Below are 17,260 nucleotides of genomic sequence, written 5' to 3' on the forward strand. Positions count from 1 at the left end.
CCAAGGAGTAAGCATCATTTAATTTCATGGTTGCAGTCACCATCCACAGTGACTCTGGAGCCCAAGAAAAGAAAATCCATCACTGTTTCCATTTTTTTCCCCTTCTATTTGCCATGAAGTGATGGGACTGGATGCCATGATCTTAATTTTGGGTTTGATTTTTTTTTTTAAGCAAGTAACTAAAAAATACAAACTTATAGTTCCCCCACCCTAACCAGGGTCTGATCCACTGGACCTGGGTGAAACCTTAGAATTTTTATTTGAATCAGGCTTCTGAATTGATCCTGTTGCTCGGGTAAACTTCTCGTAACCATTCTCCCAATTTAATATGGCTGTTTCTCCACTGCCTTACAAGTTGCCAACAACTTTTATGTCACTGAAGAGCTTTTCATAGATGAGGAAATAGTAGCTTTTTTGCCCATTAAAATGAAAGCACTTTCTGAAAATTTAGAAGTGTAGCAATAGAGAGAAAATTGAAGTTGCTTGTCTTAAATAAATTCATGTAAGTGTGAATAGCATAAAATAATAGACTATAGAAGATTTCCATCAAATAGAACTAAAAAGCTCACTTTTTTGGTTTGTGTACAGGTCAAACAATGCAGCAGCATATAGCATATCATCTAAGGCATTTTAGTAATATAATTATTGCATATATTCAATTTTGTTTCCTCTTAAGACAGCCCTGTAAGACAAGAAAATCGGATATTATTCTCAATTTGTAGATTAGTTGCAATAGGAAATTTTCCAAGGAACCCTTAATCCAGATTAATGGCAACATTAATGGTAACATGATACCCTAAAGGCCCAGCAGAACAGCTGGAAGCAGCAAGAAACAGGTGAATTATAAACATAGTTCAGATAATTGGTGGATTTTGAATTTACAGTTTGAATCTTAGAGATGAATGAATATGGTTGTTGCATAAATTTAAATTCTGACCCTTAAAAAAGTGGGGGAGTCCTCCTTTGTTGATCCCAAAGTTAACACATCTACTTCAGAGAGAAAGCCCAGGCCTTTAGTGAAATCTGTGAAAATGCAAGGGCTTTGTTATATTCCTTGTGCTAAGTCACTTCAGTCCTGTCCAACTCTTTGCGACCCTATGAACTGTGTAGCCCCCCAGGCTTCTCTGTACGTGGAATTCTCCAGGCAGAATACTGGACTGGGTTGCCATACCCTTCTTCAGGGATCTTCCCAACCCAGGGATTGAACCCCCTTCTCCTGCAACCTCTGCACTGCAGGCAGATTCTTTACCTCTGAGCCACTGAGGAAGCCCGGTGCTAAAAAATAGGTTGAGCTTTTTTAACAGTTCTTTCCCTAAGCTATGATCTTTTAAACCATGCGGCACCTTTGTTTTCTATTTTTATTTATTTAATTATTTTAAATTATTGTTATTTTATTTTCCATTTCATATTAATATCTCAAGCCTACCTTTGAATTTCAGTTCAATAGATATTAATTCAACACCATTTTTTAGAGAGGAATAAAATCTTACAGACATAAGATAAATAAATGTCAGAAAACCCCCAATATTGGTATCATTTGCCCAGAACTCCTTGGTCTCCCCTCTGTTACAACATTAATCACATTTTTGTAGCTATTTGTTTATTGATTATCTCTCCCACTATTTTGGGGTTCCCTGGTAACTCAGATGGTAAGAATCCGCCTGAAATGTGGGAGACCTGGATTCAATTCCTGAACTGAGTTGGGATCCCCAAGTTGTCCCCAGAGAAGGGAACAGCTACCCACTCCAGTATCCTGGCCTAGAGATTTCCATGGACTGTATAGTCCATGGGGTCAAAAAGAGTCAGACGTGACTGAGCAACTTTCACTTTCACTTTCCCACTTTTTTATAAGGCTTCAAAGGTCATACATTGTACTCTCTTTATCATTGTTACTTCTGCTACTTCCCTCAGTTCAGTTCAGTTCAGTTGCTCACTCGTGTCCGACTCTTTGCGACCCCATGAATCGCAGCACGCCAGGCCTCCCTGTCCATCACCATCTCCAGGAGTTCACTCAGACTCACGTCCATTGAGTCTGTGATGCCATCCAGCCATCTCATCCTCGGTCGTCCCCTTCTCCTCCTGCCCCCAATCCCTCCCAGCATCAAAGTCTTTTCCAGTGAGTCAACTCTTTGCATGAGGTGGCCAAAGTACTGGAGTTGCAGCTTTAGCATCATTCCTTCCAAAGAAATCCCAGGGTTGATCTTCAGAATGGACTGGTTGGATCTCCTTGCAGTCCAAGGGATGCTCAAGAGTCTTCTCCAACACCACAGTTCAAACGCATCAATTCTTCAGCACTCAGCCTTCTTCACAGTCCAACTCTCACATCCATACATGACCACAGGAAAAACCATAGCCTTGACTGGATGGACCTTAGTCGGCAAAGTAATGTCTCGTCTTCCCTCAGGCCTCCCTAAAGCAGCAGTAAATGTTGGATTGGTTCTATTAGTAGTAATATCAATAAAAAGTTCCAGGATACATACAGTTTTCTGAGTATATGTGCCAAACAAATGTCAAGGCAAATTTATTCAAAATAAATTTGAATATTATTTAAATATTCAAAATATTTGTTCAAAATATTTGTTATAAATTATCTTAAAATAGTATATTATATTTTTATAGGCTTACAGTCCCAACATTAAATTAACACACAAAATATATATATTTGAGGGCCTTAAGAATTATCATTCCAAAAATTAGATTTTAGGTGATTAATAACATGGTTATATATAAATTTAAAAAGTGATGTAGATATAAATTATTTCCAATTTTCTCATAGGACAGAAAGAGGTATTGGTTAGATTTAAGTATGTGATCTCTAATAACTTGGGGCTGAATCATTCTAATTTTCTTACATTCCCTATTGAAATCAGAAGATGGGAACAACAGACTGAGGTTTTTTGTCCTATTTTATAACAACAGAGTGAGGGTTTTTGTCCTATTTTGTAGAATGCTTTTTAGAGTTCTTAAGATAATGCATTTGATTTCCAAGATTAAGACTAGTTAGTTCAAGGTCTGTTTTTATTGATCTGGGTGCTAGAAAGATTTAATATCTTGTTGTTTATTGCTTAGTTCATTCATCCACCATTCATGTATACTGTAGTCATTTAGTGGGTGAGGGCAGACATTGAATAGAACTTGGTGCTGCTCTGAAAAATATAATTAAATTTCCCGTTAGAATCTCAGCTATATATTTTAACTATACTTCAATAGATTTATTGAGAGAGAATTTGTTACCATAAAATCCATCCTTTTAAAATGTAAAAATCAGTGGGTTTCAGTATGGTCACAGAGTTTTATTATCATCTGTATACTTTCTAATTTTAAAATATTTTTATCACCACAAAGGAAAAAGCCATACCTGTTAGCAGTTGCTCTCCATTTTCCCCTTCTCTCAGGCTCTAGAAAGCACTCATCTACTTTCTGTCTCTAAGGATTTGCCTTTTTCTAGATACTTCATATAAATGAAGTATTGATATAATTGACTACATATTGATATAATATGTAGTCTTTTGTGACTGATTTCTTTCACTTAGTATTAATAAAATGGTTTCAAAATGCGTGACTCAGTTCTTTTTCCTTTTATGGCCAAATAATATTCCATTGTATGGATATAGCTGGAGAAGGAAATGGCAACCCACTCCAGTATCCTTGCCTGGAGAATCCCATGGATGGAGAAGCCTGGTGGGCTACAGTCCACGGGGGTCGCAAAGAGTCAGACATGACTGAGCTATATGTTTTGCTGTCTGTCCATCAGTTGATGGACATTTAGATGTTTTTACCTTTTGACTATTGTGAATAGTGTTCCTATGAAGCTTCATGTACAAATTTTTATTTAAATACCTGTTCTCAGCTATTTTGAGTTTTACTTAGGAGTGGAATTGCTGGGTACCGTTGTAACTCTATCTTAAACATTTTGAGGCATTGACAAACTTTTTAAAATTGGCTGCACCATTTTGCAGTTCCACCAGAAATGAATGAGGATTTCAATTTCTGCACATCTTAGTCAACACTTGCTATTTTCCATTTTATTTTAGCCCTCTTAGCATTTGTGCAATTTGTCTTATGGTTTTGATTTGCATATTTTAATACACTTATTGGTCATTTGTATATCTTTTTAGAGAAATGTCTATCAAAGCCTCTGCCCATTTTTCAGTTAGATTGCTTGGGGTTTTGTTATTGAGTTGTAAGAGTTATTTATACATTCTAGATACAAGGATGTATATGATTTGCAAGTATTTTCTCCCATTCTGTAGATTGTCTTTTCATGTTTAATTACATTTTAGCATATATATTCTGGGAATGGAATATGGATTTTTTAAAACCAGGAATCTGATATGAAATAAAACGCTACTAAAGCAAGAATTTAATGAATATGCAAAACAAGGTTCATGTAAATATAAGGTGTTTATTGATGTAAGAAGGAAATAGAGATTTCCTATAATCAAGGTGCCTCAAGAGCACTTGATTGGTAACAGATCATTGAGAGCTGAAACAAAGAAAAGGATCTGTATTTTCCTTCTCTTTGTATTTTGCTTTGGAATAAACCAGTACAAAGTGCAAGGGTCAGAAAATTAATCCAGGAATGATAAGAAAACAACAGTCTTCTCTCTAATTAAACAAGCAGAACAAGTTAATTTCCTCTGCCAGATCAGAGAACACACAAGTACTACCATGACCCCAGGGGCAGAAGTACTAATGCAAATAGTCATGTGTTTCCTTAATAAACACATGTAGCACCTGCTGTGCTCTAGGCATTGGGTTAGGAAATGAGAATGTAGGAAACAAGACAAGTACAAGTAAGGGTCTATTCACACATAGATGGAAATACCTAGAGGAAAGCAACTCCAACTAGGAGTAGAGGTTGGGGAGTCACACAAGACTCCAACACTTAGTAATCTAAGAAGCACTCTCACATTCCACAAATATTTATTGAGCATGGCATACATGCTAAGCATGGCATGGCACAAGGCTCCAGAGACATAAAACCAAGCAGCTCACAAGCTGGTAGAGAATCACACAGATGAAGGAAGTACAATGTAGTATGTGCTGGAGTGAAACTGCACAAAGCAGGAATCATATTGATCACTGGTGTATGCCAAGTACCTAGACTAGAGCTGGTTGCATGGCTGGTATCAATACTTAGTCATATTTGATGAATGAATGAAATCAGGTGCAGAAGAGGAACAGATCCAGACCAGGAGTAGGCCATTCTCTTATTTAAGCCTCAAAGGCAAATCATAATGAAAGATTTGTTACTGTTCTCACCCCACTGGTAACAGAGGCTCAGGAAGTGTAAGGGACATGCCCAGCCTACTACAGGTTATAAATGCTGGAAGCCAGCATGTCACCAGCATGTAAATGCTGCATCACCAAAGCACAGTATCCAAACTTATTAGACGATAGCCAATGAAAGAAACCAGTGACTCTGTGTCTAAATTTGTTTCTCCCTGAAACCAAAATCCAGTTTAGGGAACATGCAAGGAAGTTCAGGAAATTCCTAACTGAAGCAAAAATATGGGCATTTGGACATATTTCAGAGCTGATCTGGGCTCCTGTCTAGAGCTAAGATCCTTAGCTACTTCATGGTAAGCTTTACTTGTCGGGTAAAGCAAACCCAACAGGCTGAGGGAATTAATTCATTTGAATATTCATTAATTAATGGAAATAGAAAAATGAGTAAAACACAGTTTCCAAAATCAAGATAGTAACCATCTAGGCAAGGAGAGGAGACAGGTGCAAGTGATTTTAAGTTTCAATATTCTAAATAATATAACAAATAAATCACATTATGAGAAGACAGATAAAGGAGAAGTAGCTTCTGGGTGACAATATAAAAATGTTTCAGGACTTCCCTGGTGGTCCAGTGGTTAAGAGTCCGCTTGCCAATGCAGAGACACAGGTTCGATCCCTGGTCCAGGAAGATCCCACCTGCCTGGGGGCAACTAAGCCCGTGTGCCACAGCTGCTGAAGCCCGTGAGCCCTAGAGCCTGTGCTCCCAACAAGAGAAGCCACCAGAATGAGATGCTCAAGCACTGAAACTAGAGAGTAGCCCTCGCTTGCCGCACCTAGAGAAAGTCTATGCACAGCAGCAAAGAGCCGGCACAGCCAAAAATAAATATTTTGTTTTTTTAGTTCATGGAGGAGATAGTATTTGAACTTGAACTTAGAGAAAGTATAGAACTCTGATGGGTAAAGATAGGGAAACACTTCAGCCAGTGGGACCGGCCAGAGCAAATAAACGGAGGCAGACAAGGTGAAAGCAGGGTCATGGACTGACGATTACCTTAGTTTGGGACGCAGAAGGCATGATAGCATGCAAATAAGGAAGACAGAAATGGGAGACCCAGGTTACAGAGGCCGTGCATACATCTGCCCCAGTGAGATCAGGCTGAATTCCAAGAAACCAGGGGTCCTGAGAGACACACACGTTTGTTTGTCTTGTAAGTATCATGGAGACAGGGAAATGAGTTCAGAAGATACATAGAAGTGGTGCCCAGCAAACAGCACCAGTGCCTGGGTGAGGGAAACAGCAATGTGGAGGAAGAGGGAAGGACGACACGAGAGACACTGCAGAGGCCCACACCATCTGTCTTAGTGACGGATGGCGTGTCTGCCTGTGTGCCTGCTAGGGAAAAGTGCGTGCTAAGACTAGCACTGGATTGTGTTTGGTTTTTAATTTATGTTTTATTGTTTTGTTTTGGACTTTTTTGTTCTGGTTTCTCTCCTTTAGCATTTGTCCTTTGTTTTTTCATACCTGGAAGTTCATCCTCATTCCGGAAGAAAAGTGATTTAAATCCAAAACTTATTCTGATACTCATTGGCCAGGACAACATTCTGAGTAAGGGTGCCTGATAGGTGTGACCCTTCAACATGCTCCTACCTCAGCCCCATGCTCCTCCTCAGCTGTGCATCCAGTCCAATAGCATCATCTTCCCTCTGTCTAAGCTGGGACCTGCCAGCACAGGGTGGGGAGTTGTTCCCAAGCATTCAGGAGGGCCCCTGACCACCATAACTGGCAGAACATTTGGTGAAGGACCCAGTTCTGCCATGCCAGGAATCCTCCAGGAACCATTTATTTGGCCTCTGTTACTAAACAGAGGAGCCTGGCCCATGGAGTCGCAAAAGAGCCGGACACTGAACAGCTAAGCCCTCACTGCACTGTTTGTGCTCCTTCGTTTCGTGTCTCGCTTGTCAGAGTAAGGCAGGAACTACGGAGATGCTCCTTCCAGTCTTGCCCAGCAGGAAGCGGGGAAGAAAACCAAAGTACATCTTTTCCTTTCTATAATGAAGAAAGTGAAAGTGAAAGTCACTCAGTCACGTCCAACTCTTTGTGACCCCGTGGACTATACAGTCCATGGAATTCTCCAGGCCATTATACTGGAGTGGGTAGCTGTTTCCTTCTCCAGGGGATCTTCCCACCCCAGGGACCCAACCCAGGTCTCATTCTTTACCAGTTGAACCACAAGGGAAACCCAAGAATACTGGAGTGGGTAGCCTATCCCTTCTCCAGCAGATCTTCCCGACCCAGGAATTGAACCGGGGTCTGCTATGTTGCAGGTGGATTCTTTAACTGACCCACCAGGGAATCCCTCCTTTCTATAATAACTTTATCTGAAAAAAATCATACTTCTGTAAGATGGAAACCACTGTGAGCAACATAAGAAAAATATCTCAAGTATAATTTGCCTCTTTGTTCATTTTTCTCAAGTCCCTGTCTCTGCTCATGAGCTTGGCATCTTAATAAGTCACTTGGTTTTTCCTCTAGAATTACTGATGATTCTTTCTCCACAATGAACCCTCCTCTCCCTTACTTGATGAAAAAATAGGAGAAAAGAAAAAACAAAACAAGGTTTTTAGACCATATGTCTTGAACATCTTTATGGCCACCTTACCTTTCAAGTGAAATGACTTCTAGCATAAATAGCTTGCTGTATGTGTATATATATATATACTCTGTGTGTGTGTGTGTGTGTGTGTGTACATACTATGCATGATAATATCTGAGAAAATTAACTATGTATGATATGAGTGTATGCCAGAGTCACATAAGTTTAGAACTGAAAAACTTCTATAAAGACAAAACATGTGTGTATTGAAAACGAGAATTCCCTCCCAAAACCAGTTTAAAGGACAGATTTGAGACTCATTCCACCACACTTTGGATTCTACTTGCTTGAACTTTGATAGAGCTGCAAACATATTTGTCTAAACTCATAAAGAACTAAAAGCCAAGATTCATTTTTTAAAAAATGGTTTTTAAGTAACAACAAAAAAAGAGAAAACCCTAGAGGGCAAAAACTAATAGTCTAAAAAGTTTGTATTTTGTGTCTTCACAGAATTCTCCCAAACTCTTTTGCCCTAAAAACAGAAGCTTTGACATAGACGCCATCTACAGTGTAATAGATGATGCCAAGCAATACGTGTACATCGCAGTCATGGACTACCTGCCTATCTCCAGCACAAGCACCAAAAGGTCAGTGAGTGTGTACTTAGAACCTGGGCTCCAGGGCAAGGCACGAAACTAAGAACCACAGGCAAAAACATCCTGGACACGGGGATGCTATCATGTCACAGAAGGTTGCACATTCACATCTCAGTATATTTGCAGCTCACCCAGAACGTGTCTCCTCCCTCAGTCCATTTTAAGGACTCAGGGTCTCATCCCATAAATTACTGCCTCCTCAGTAATTTACATTATAAGCATGACAGCAACTTTAGATTGAAGATTGGGTTGTGATTTGAAAATTATTTGGAAAAGTAAAATAAATTAAAAATTATTAGAAAAAGTTTTTTTGAAGTTATCAGTTGACATGTGCCTGAAGGGCATACCAAAACGAAGATTTTCTTTAAAAGGGGCATCACTTTGTTGTACTCATGTCGGTCTTCCTTAAATGCTAAATTTTCATACTATCTTTTTCACTTACAGGAGAAGCAGACTTAAAATATATATGTTCTCAGTCAATCCATCCATCTGTAAGAGGAACATAGCATTTTTAAATTGAGTATTTTTAATATTCATCACTGTGCAAGTGTGGAAATACTTGGAATAAACAGAAGCAGAATTTATGCCCCTAAATCATTGCATGCATAAATGTATGCCTAAGACCCAAGTATTTCCCACTTTTGCTTTCTTGCTGGGAATGCAGAGTTTGGGTGCTTGTAAATGTTTCAAATAATCCAGTTAACCCAGGAAGAATTTCCAAAGTGCACGTTTCTAGGAGTACAACCTGACACCTTTTAGATTTGGAAAATTACAATTTCAAATTAACTATTTTGCTGAGGTTAAGTAATTTCATGTGCCCTATATGGCTTGAATATTGTTCATATTGCCAACCTCACATATGCATAATACACAACTTCTTTATGCAAATGACTTTAAAATTGCAAAAGATGTGTTTCTCCCAGAAAGTGATTACCCCTAATGATGGTCAAAAAGTATTTTAGGCAGCAGAATACACATTAGTGAAGTGAAGTGAAGTGATGTCGCTCAGTTGTGTCCAACTCTTCACGACCCCATGGACTGCAGCCTACCAAGCTCCTCCATCCATGGGATTTTCCAAGCAAGAATACTGGAGTGGGTTGCCATTTCCTTCTCCAGGGGATCTTCCCGACCCAGGGATCGAATCCAGGGTCTCCCACATTGTAGACAGACACTTTATGGTCTGAGCCACCAAGGAAGTTCAAAATATACATTATTAAGACATTTTTGCTTAAAATATTGTGCACCCTTTGAACATTCATGGATTTTTTTCCCACATACTTTCATTTTTTCAATCCCGCCTTTTCATGTTTTGCTCATTTATTGTTTATTTGATTTTAGATTTTAGACTTCAGCTTCTCTTTGGGAAGAACTTGAAGCAATTGATTTTGCTTGATTTTCCAATTATTCTGAAGGAGAATAAGGTTAAGTTTATGACTTTTTAGGTTGGGATAATAATTTCATAAGATTGACATAAACTTCATTTCATGAAGTTCCTTTGAACAAAATTAAGAGCCTTCATAGCCAAGGGGGAAGCCATTAGCATGGATAATCTAAAATATCTTGGAAATATAATGAGGAAAGAGCTTGTACACCAGCCATAGAGCAATGCAGAGTCAAAGCAGGGGTCTCTCAATGGGAAAGATTTGCATTTTTTTCACAAATGGAGAAGGCAGAGAAGGAAAAAAGTGAAAGTCAAGCATCCCATTCTTTGAGACTCCATGGACAGAGTTGCTTGAATTTTCCAGGAAAGAATATTGGAGTGGGTTGCCATTCACTCTCAAGGGGATCTTCCCTATCCAGGGATCGAACCTAAGTCTCCTGCATTGCAGACAGAATCTTTACCATCTGAGCCACCAGGGAAGGCTCCAGGGAGAAGCTGAAGCTATTCTCAGGAAGGAACGACTAATCAAATGCAGCTACAGAGGGCCAAGTGAACAGCTAAGGGAGAAGGAGGAGGATACCTTATCCTCTGAATTAGAGGGAAGGGGATGAGGATGTGTGCGCCATCAGGGCAGAAAGTTGAGGAGAACCATGACCAAGGCCCCCAGTTTTGTGAATGAAGGAAAGAACAAGCTTTTCTAGGGTGGGGTAACAGAATAATTACAAAAGATACAGGAGGTGGAACTAACCCAATACAAGGATAGAGGCTGACAGATGGTATTGAGAACCCTGAAGGTTCAGATGACTTTTTCCAGTAGTGCTCAGCTTTATGACTATAGAAATACACCAAAGGAATAATGGCACTGATCTAGGATTTAGATTCTACAAAAAGACAAGGGAAGGGAGAGGAGCAACTATCCTTCAGGTAATCAGAACTGCAACTAGGCTTGTCAGGGAAAGGAGACCAGGAGGAGCTGATACATCAGGAAAAAGTAGAGGGATCTTAGATCTAGGGCCCATACAGGTAAAAAGTGAACATGTTAGTTTCTCAGTCATGTCCGATTCTTTGTCACCCCATGGACTGTAGCCCACCAGGCTTTTCTGTCCATGGGATTTCCCAAGCAAGAATACTGGAGTGGGTTGCCGTTTTGTTTTCCCAGGGGATCTTCCTGACCCAGGGACTGAACCCAGGTCTCCTGCATTGCAGGCAGATTCTTTAGCATCTAAGCCACCAGAGAAGCCCACACAGGTGAAAGGGCAGGTACATATAAAAGAGTGAACTTGAAGGACAGGAGGCTGGGATCAGATATAACGAGGAGACCTTTGGAGGTAAAATTATTACTCACAGGCTAAGGTTTTGAATAATATATCATTAGTCCAAATAATGTATTGGCCTAGAATTAGGCAAAGGTTTATATGAATAAACAGAAGGTCTACAAATTACAGGATTAAAGAGAGAACAATTTGAGATTTGTCTTTAACATGGGAAAGCTTATTGTTTTTGGTTTTTAACATGAGAACTAAGTTACAGTTCCAAAAGAAGCACTGTGTGTGCCGAGGGGAGCAGAGGCTGGCTCCTAAATCAATTGGTCAGGTTGTGGTGAGAAATACACAGCAGGACTTTAGCAGAAACTGTGGCCTACGAAAGAGTCCAGATTTAGTTGAAGTAAAAAGTCAAGAATTCAGGGAAAAGGCTAAACCTACAGGGGAAACTGCCTGATGAAAGGTTCCAAGGTCCCAGAGTAGTGGAGGGGCTTGGCAAGGAGAGACCAAGACAGTTTGGAAATAAGAGTGCAGGCAGCTTGGATAACCAGAGCAAGATCTCATTTAGGGGGCACTTATCAAAGAAGAGAGGTTTAAGAAGCATTTGAAGATCACAGAGTGCTCAAGGATCCTAACTGGAATTCTTTTGGAGAGTTGATTCTTCTTGCACATTTGAACTGAGGCCCAGGTAAAGTCGGAGGTCTGTGAGGGTGGCATGTGGCACTGGTCAGTATGTCTGTGCCCTCAGCCCACACAACCTGAGGCCCTGATAGGAAACCTCATTTTAGGTAGGACTGCACCTGCCTAATGCACCATTTCTCAATGTTCTAACCCAGGAGACTAGCATTTTGTCAACATATCCTACAAGGCTAAATATTATAGATTAGAGGCTGATCTAATCTATAATATAAATGATCAAGTAATGATCCAATTAATGTCAATGCTCTCTGTAGTTCAGTAAACTTCTTTTCCCAAAGTGACTGATTTTCTTTATCTGTACGGATATTATTTCTACAGTATTTATATTATAGATTAGAGGCTGATCTAATCTAGAATATAAATGATCACATAGTGATCAAGATAATGTCAATGTTCTCTGTAGTCCAATAAATTTCTTTCTCCAAACTAACTAATTTTCTTTTATTTTATCTTTATGGATATTATTTCTATAGGACTTATAAATTAGAGGCTGATTTATTCTATAATATAAATGATCACATAATGATCAAGTTAATGTTAATGTTCTCTGCAGTCTAGTAATTTTTTCCCCCCAAACTGACTAATTTTATTTTATCTGTATGGATATTATTTCTACAGGACTTACTGGCCAGACTTGGATGGGAAAATCAGAGAAGCATTAGTTCTGCGGAGCGTCAAAGTTCGACTCCTTATAAGCTTCTGGAAGGAAACTGACCCCCTCACATTTAACTTTATTTCATCTCTTAAAGCTATTTGCACTGAAATAGCCAACTGCAGTTTGAAAGTTGTAAGTATTGTATTGACTGAACTATTAAAATCTAATTTTCTTCATACATATGTGAAAGCTCTAAGCACACACATAAACATGCGCTTCCAATCGGAACTAGGATGACAATCTTTGAGAGTGAAAAATACCTCAAAAAGTAGGTTGAGTAGTTTTTCAAGATAATCATATCTCCCCCAAAAAGGAGACTAGAACCCAAGTTTCCTGGTACCAGCCTAGCCCTCTTTATCCACACTTTCAGTTGCATCCGCTCCATTTGGTTTGAGCTTCCTCCTTTATCTACTATTCTTATTTGTAAGACAGTGATCAGCAGAGCCTTGGAACATGCACCAGCGCAGACTCCCCCAGCCTAGGATCCTGTCCTTGTTCCAGGCCCCTCGGGCCATGTGCTGATCCATCTCTGCATCCTGTGAGGGAGGCAGGGTTGAGGATTCATACGGCTCTAAGTGTGCCAGCTCTCTAGCTCATCTCTAGCTCTCCTCCGGTCCACACATGTAGCATCCTCCCCTCAGGGCCCTTGCACACGCTCTTTCCTCTCCTACGGAACCCTTCTCCATGCTTTACCTGACTCATGCCCACTAATCCTGTAGATCTCAGCTTTCCCAAACTCCACTGTGGACATTCAACAAATGTACACTGAGACCTCTTCTAAGTGATAAAGTTTTGCACCATGCATGAAGCATTCAGGGACCCAGATGACACAGGCTCCACAGTCAACTTTGATACATGGCTTCCAAGATTGCCTTGAGCCTCAATACCCCAAGGCCAGTCAGAGGAAGAGAAATATTGGAGGACTGCACCGGAGGCCCTTAAAGGGAAAGTTGCTCAGTTGTGTCTGACTCTTTGTGACCCCATGGACTATACAGTCCACCGAATTCTCCAGGTCAGAATACTGGAGTGGGTAGCCTTTCCCTTCTTCAGAGAATCTTCCCAATACAGGGATCGAACCCAGGTCTCCCACAGTGCAGGCGGATTGTTTACCAGCTGAGCCACAAGGGAAGCCCTATGAATTAGGCCTGCTGCTGCTGCTAAGTTGCTTCAGTCGTGTCCGACTCTGTGCGACCCCAGAGACGGCAGCCCACCAGGCTCCCCCATTCCTGGGATTCTCCAGGCAAGAACACTGGAGTGGGTTGCCATTTCCTTCTCCAGTGCATCAAAGTAAAAAGTGAAAGTGAAGTCACTCAGTCCTGTCAGACCGTCAGCCACCCCATGGACTGCAGCCCACCAGGCTCCTCCATCCATGGGATTTTCCAGGCAAGAGTACTGGAGTGGAGTGCCATTGCCTTCTCTGAATCAGGCCTGCTGCTACTGCTGCTAAGTCGCTTCAGTCGTGTCCAACTCTGTGTGACCCCATAGACGGCAGCCCACCAGGCTTCTTCATCCCTGAGAGTCTCCAGGCAAGAACACTGGAGTGGGTTGCCATTTCCTTCTCCAATGCATGAAAGTGAAAAGTGAAAGTAAAGTTGCTCAGTCGTGTCTGACTCTCAGCGACCCCATGGACTGCAGCCCACCAGGCTCCTCCATCCATGGGATTTTCCAGGCAAGAGTACTGGAGTGGAGTGCCATTGCCTTCTCTGAATTAGGCCTAGAGGAGGTAAAATCCCTGTAGTCTTCATTCTCTAAAGGACAGACAGTCTGTCCATGCTCAGCAAGGCCCCAGATGTCAAAGCATCAGAATATAGAAAATAAGACAAAGCTAATACAGGAGAGGCAGAGGAGAGTACCTGGGGCCTATGGCACATGATCCATTTGCTCCTATGTCCTCTCTCGACTTCCCCTCAGAACAAGTCAGTTGTCTCCACCAAACCCCTTTCCTGACCCCACAACACACCTGCCACTGAGGCACTGTCAGTTGAAATCTCTGGCATGAAATGTTAAGGGTTCTTATTTAAGACTTACAAGAAATTGCAAGGAAAGTAGAATCTATCATTTTTAACCTCTACAGTATTTACTCAGCTTCATCTTTTTGAATACTCATGGTCACATTACTTTAATAAAGCAAACATTAATAGTTTCCTGCTAGACATTTTTTCAAAACAGAGACTTCAATCTCTGTATAAGCCAGGCCATGCATTTCTAAGCATCAAGATAAGCATAGATGAGAAAGTATCTTATCGCCCCAATGCCAAGACTACAAATGGATGAAGAGCTTTTCTAAGAAAAGTGAAAGTTGGGATCTTGCACATAGCATGTCTTCAGGAGCCTAGCAGCACTGATAAAGCAGATAGCCTGGTAATCCTCATCCTTGGAGGAGTATGCACCCTCACCCCTGGCTTTGTGAGTTTGTATCCATGAGGTGGCTCGTGGAAAGAGATAGCACTCACCAAGCTTTCCTAGTTAAATGAGGGGTTTTGTAAATATATTAACCAGTCACTTTTGAAATGTCTTTGCTGTACCTACAGCATGTTAGATGTCTAAAAATATGTCAGTGAATAGAATATGATCTCTGATGTCATCTTCAGTTCAGTTCAGTTCAGTTCAGTCGCTCAGTCGTGTCCGACTCTTTGCGACCCCATGAATCGCAGCACACCAGGCCTCCCTGTCCATCACCATCTCCCAGAGTTCACTCAAACTCCCGTCCATCGAGTTGGTGATGCCATCCAGCCATCTCATCCTCTGCCGTCCCCTTTTCCTCCTGCCCCCAATCCCTCCCAGCATCAGAGTCTTTTCCAATGAGTCAATTCTTCACATGAAGTGGCCAAAGTACTGGAGCTTCAGCTTCAGCATCATTCCTTCCAAAGAACACCCAGGGCTGATCTCCTTCAGAATGGACTGGTTGGATCTCCTTGCAGTCTAAGGGACTCTCAAGAGTCTTCTCCAACACCACAGTTCGAAAGCATCAATTCTTTGAAGCTCAGCTTTCTTCACAGTCCAACTCTCACATCCATACATGACCACTGGAAAAAACATAGCCTTAACTAGATGGACCTTTGTTGGCAAAGTAATGCCTCTGCTTTTCAATGTGCTATCTAGGTTGGTCATAACTTTCCTTCCAAGGAGTAAGCGGCTTTTAATTTCATGGCTTCAGTCACCATCTGCAGTGATTTTGGAGCCCCGAAAAATAGTCTGACACTGTTTCCACTGTTTCCCCATCTATTTCCCATGAAGTGATGGGACCAGATGCCATGATCTTCGTTTTCTGAATGTTGAGCTTCAAGGCAACTCTTTCACTCTCCTGTTTCACCTTCATCAAGAAAGATCTGTTTTCCTTCTTTTGAGTCATTGTCAACTCTCTGGAGGAAATGGGCTCTCAGTCAAGCCTCAAGCTGTGATGCCATCACTGACTTAAATTAGGATGCATAAGTTATTCTTTCTCAAATTTGTCTTGATTCTATAGTAATATCTTCCTCAGAAGGAAAGAGCTCATTATACAGACAGGTATTGTGATAGAATATCCAAACAGAATGACTGCTGGCTGTTAATCAGTTTCGTGTGACCACACAAATGTAAAACCATGACGTAAGAGCATTCACAGGTTATTAAGTCCATCTGAAGAGTCCACCAAGGCTATATGTGAACCCATCAAATCTGACACAGATTCTGCCGAAGATAGGAACTGAGGAAATAAGGTGATCCAGGCTGCGTTGCCTGTAATCATGGTGACATGGCAGTAGGAGAGCCTTCCTCTAGAATGTGCAATAGAAAATTCTTAGGTGGTAGATTAAGACCTGTGTACCATTGATCTCAAGGGTTCTACCAAAAAAAAAATAATAATAATAGGTTAGAATTTTCAGGGCTGGAAAGGACCTTAGAGATCACTTAGTTTATCATTGCTTTCTCAATCTGTGTGTATGTGTGCACACTCAGTCATATCCAACTCTTCGTGACCCCCATGGATTGTAGCCCACCAGGGTCCTCTGTCCATAGGATTTTCCAGGCAAAAAAATGGGAAAAACCAACTCTCATTATTTCCCCAAACCAAATTTTGACACTTACAGTTTTGAAACTATAATGATATCTCCATTTTTAGGTATCATCTCATTTTTTCTCTCTGCCTTTTCTCTCCTTCAAACACACATGATTCTACAACTGTAAGACATTCTGGAAAGATTCCATGCAGTTTTGAAAATGTTTAACATTTTTCAATGTGGACGAGACCTGAGGTCCTAACCTTAATGGTGTCTTCTATGAACTCAGTCACAGTTTAAGCCTCATCTGAGCACTTGCCCATTTCAGCAGATTCCTGAAGCCACTCCTGATGTCATTCACCTCTCTTCTTAGCACCCCCATCCCCATTCCAGCTGAACTAGAGTGCTGCTTTTGAATCACATTAGAATTGAAATTCAGGACTTGAAGGTGTGATTTTTTTTTTTTAGGTGCTTATTAAAAGAGCTTATAGACATAGGTGTTTAGATGGAAACTATTTGTTGTTTTGGCAAAACTTTTTTTTGACCTGTGGAAATCCCCAGTCAATTCAGCTAGTCATTGACATGGGCCTGCTGCTTCTTATAAGATATGCAGCATGTAGGAAATCAGTTCATTGGCATGCGTGACAGAAAGCACCCTGAGGCATAGTTAAAATGTCAGTGCACCCTGATGAATAAGATGATAAGAATTAAACAACTTTTGGCCTTCTCCCTGTTGAAAGAATGAATTTTATGTTCATTTTATTGCTTAAAAGTGTTAACTATAGACCTGGATGAGCATGTTCA

At 40.8% G+C, this 17,260-nt stretch overlaps 1 protein-coding gene across 4 annotated transcripts in view; it reads left to right on the plus strand.

Annotated features, from left to right (window-relative positions):
* The window catches only part of PLD5 (phospholipase D family member 5), a 409,978-nt gene that overhangs the window by 383,730 nt on the left and 8,988 nt on the right, over positions 1 to 17,260 (plus strand). For all 4 annotated transcript variants that reach the window (XM_069545556.1, XM_069545552.1, XM_069545553.1 and 1 more), the window contains exons 7-8: positions 8,337 to 8,473; positions 12,443 to 12,611. In XM_069545556.1, the coding sequence (XP_069401657.1) occupies positions 8,337 to 8,473; positions 12,443 to 12,611 (306 nt within the window). The remainder of the gene's footprint in view (positions 1 to 8,336; positions 8,474 to 12,442; positions 12,612 to 17,260) is intronic.

The sequence above is a fragment of the Ovis canadensis genome, chromosome 12 (genome assembly GCF_042477335.2).
Source record: "Ovis canadensis isolate MfBH-ARS-UI-01 breed Bighorn chromosome 12, ARS-UI_OviCan_v2, whole genome shotgun sequence".
NCBI lineage: Eukaryota > Metazoa > Chordata > Mammalia > Artiodactyla > Bovidae > Ovis > Ovis canadensis.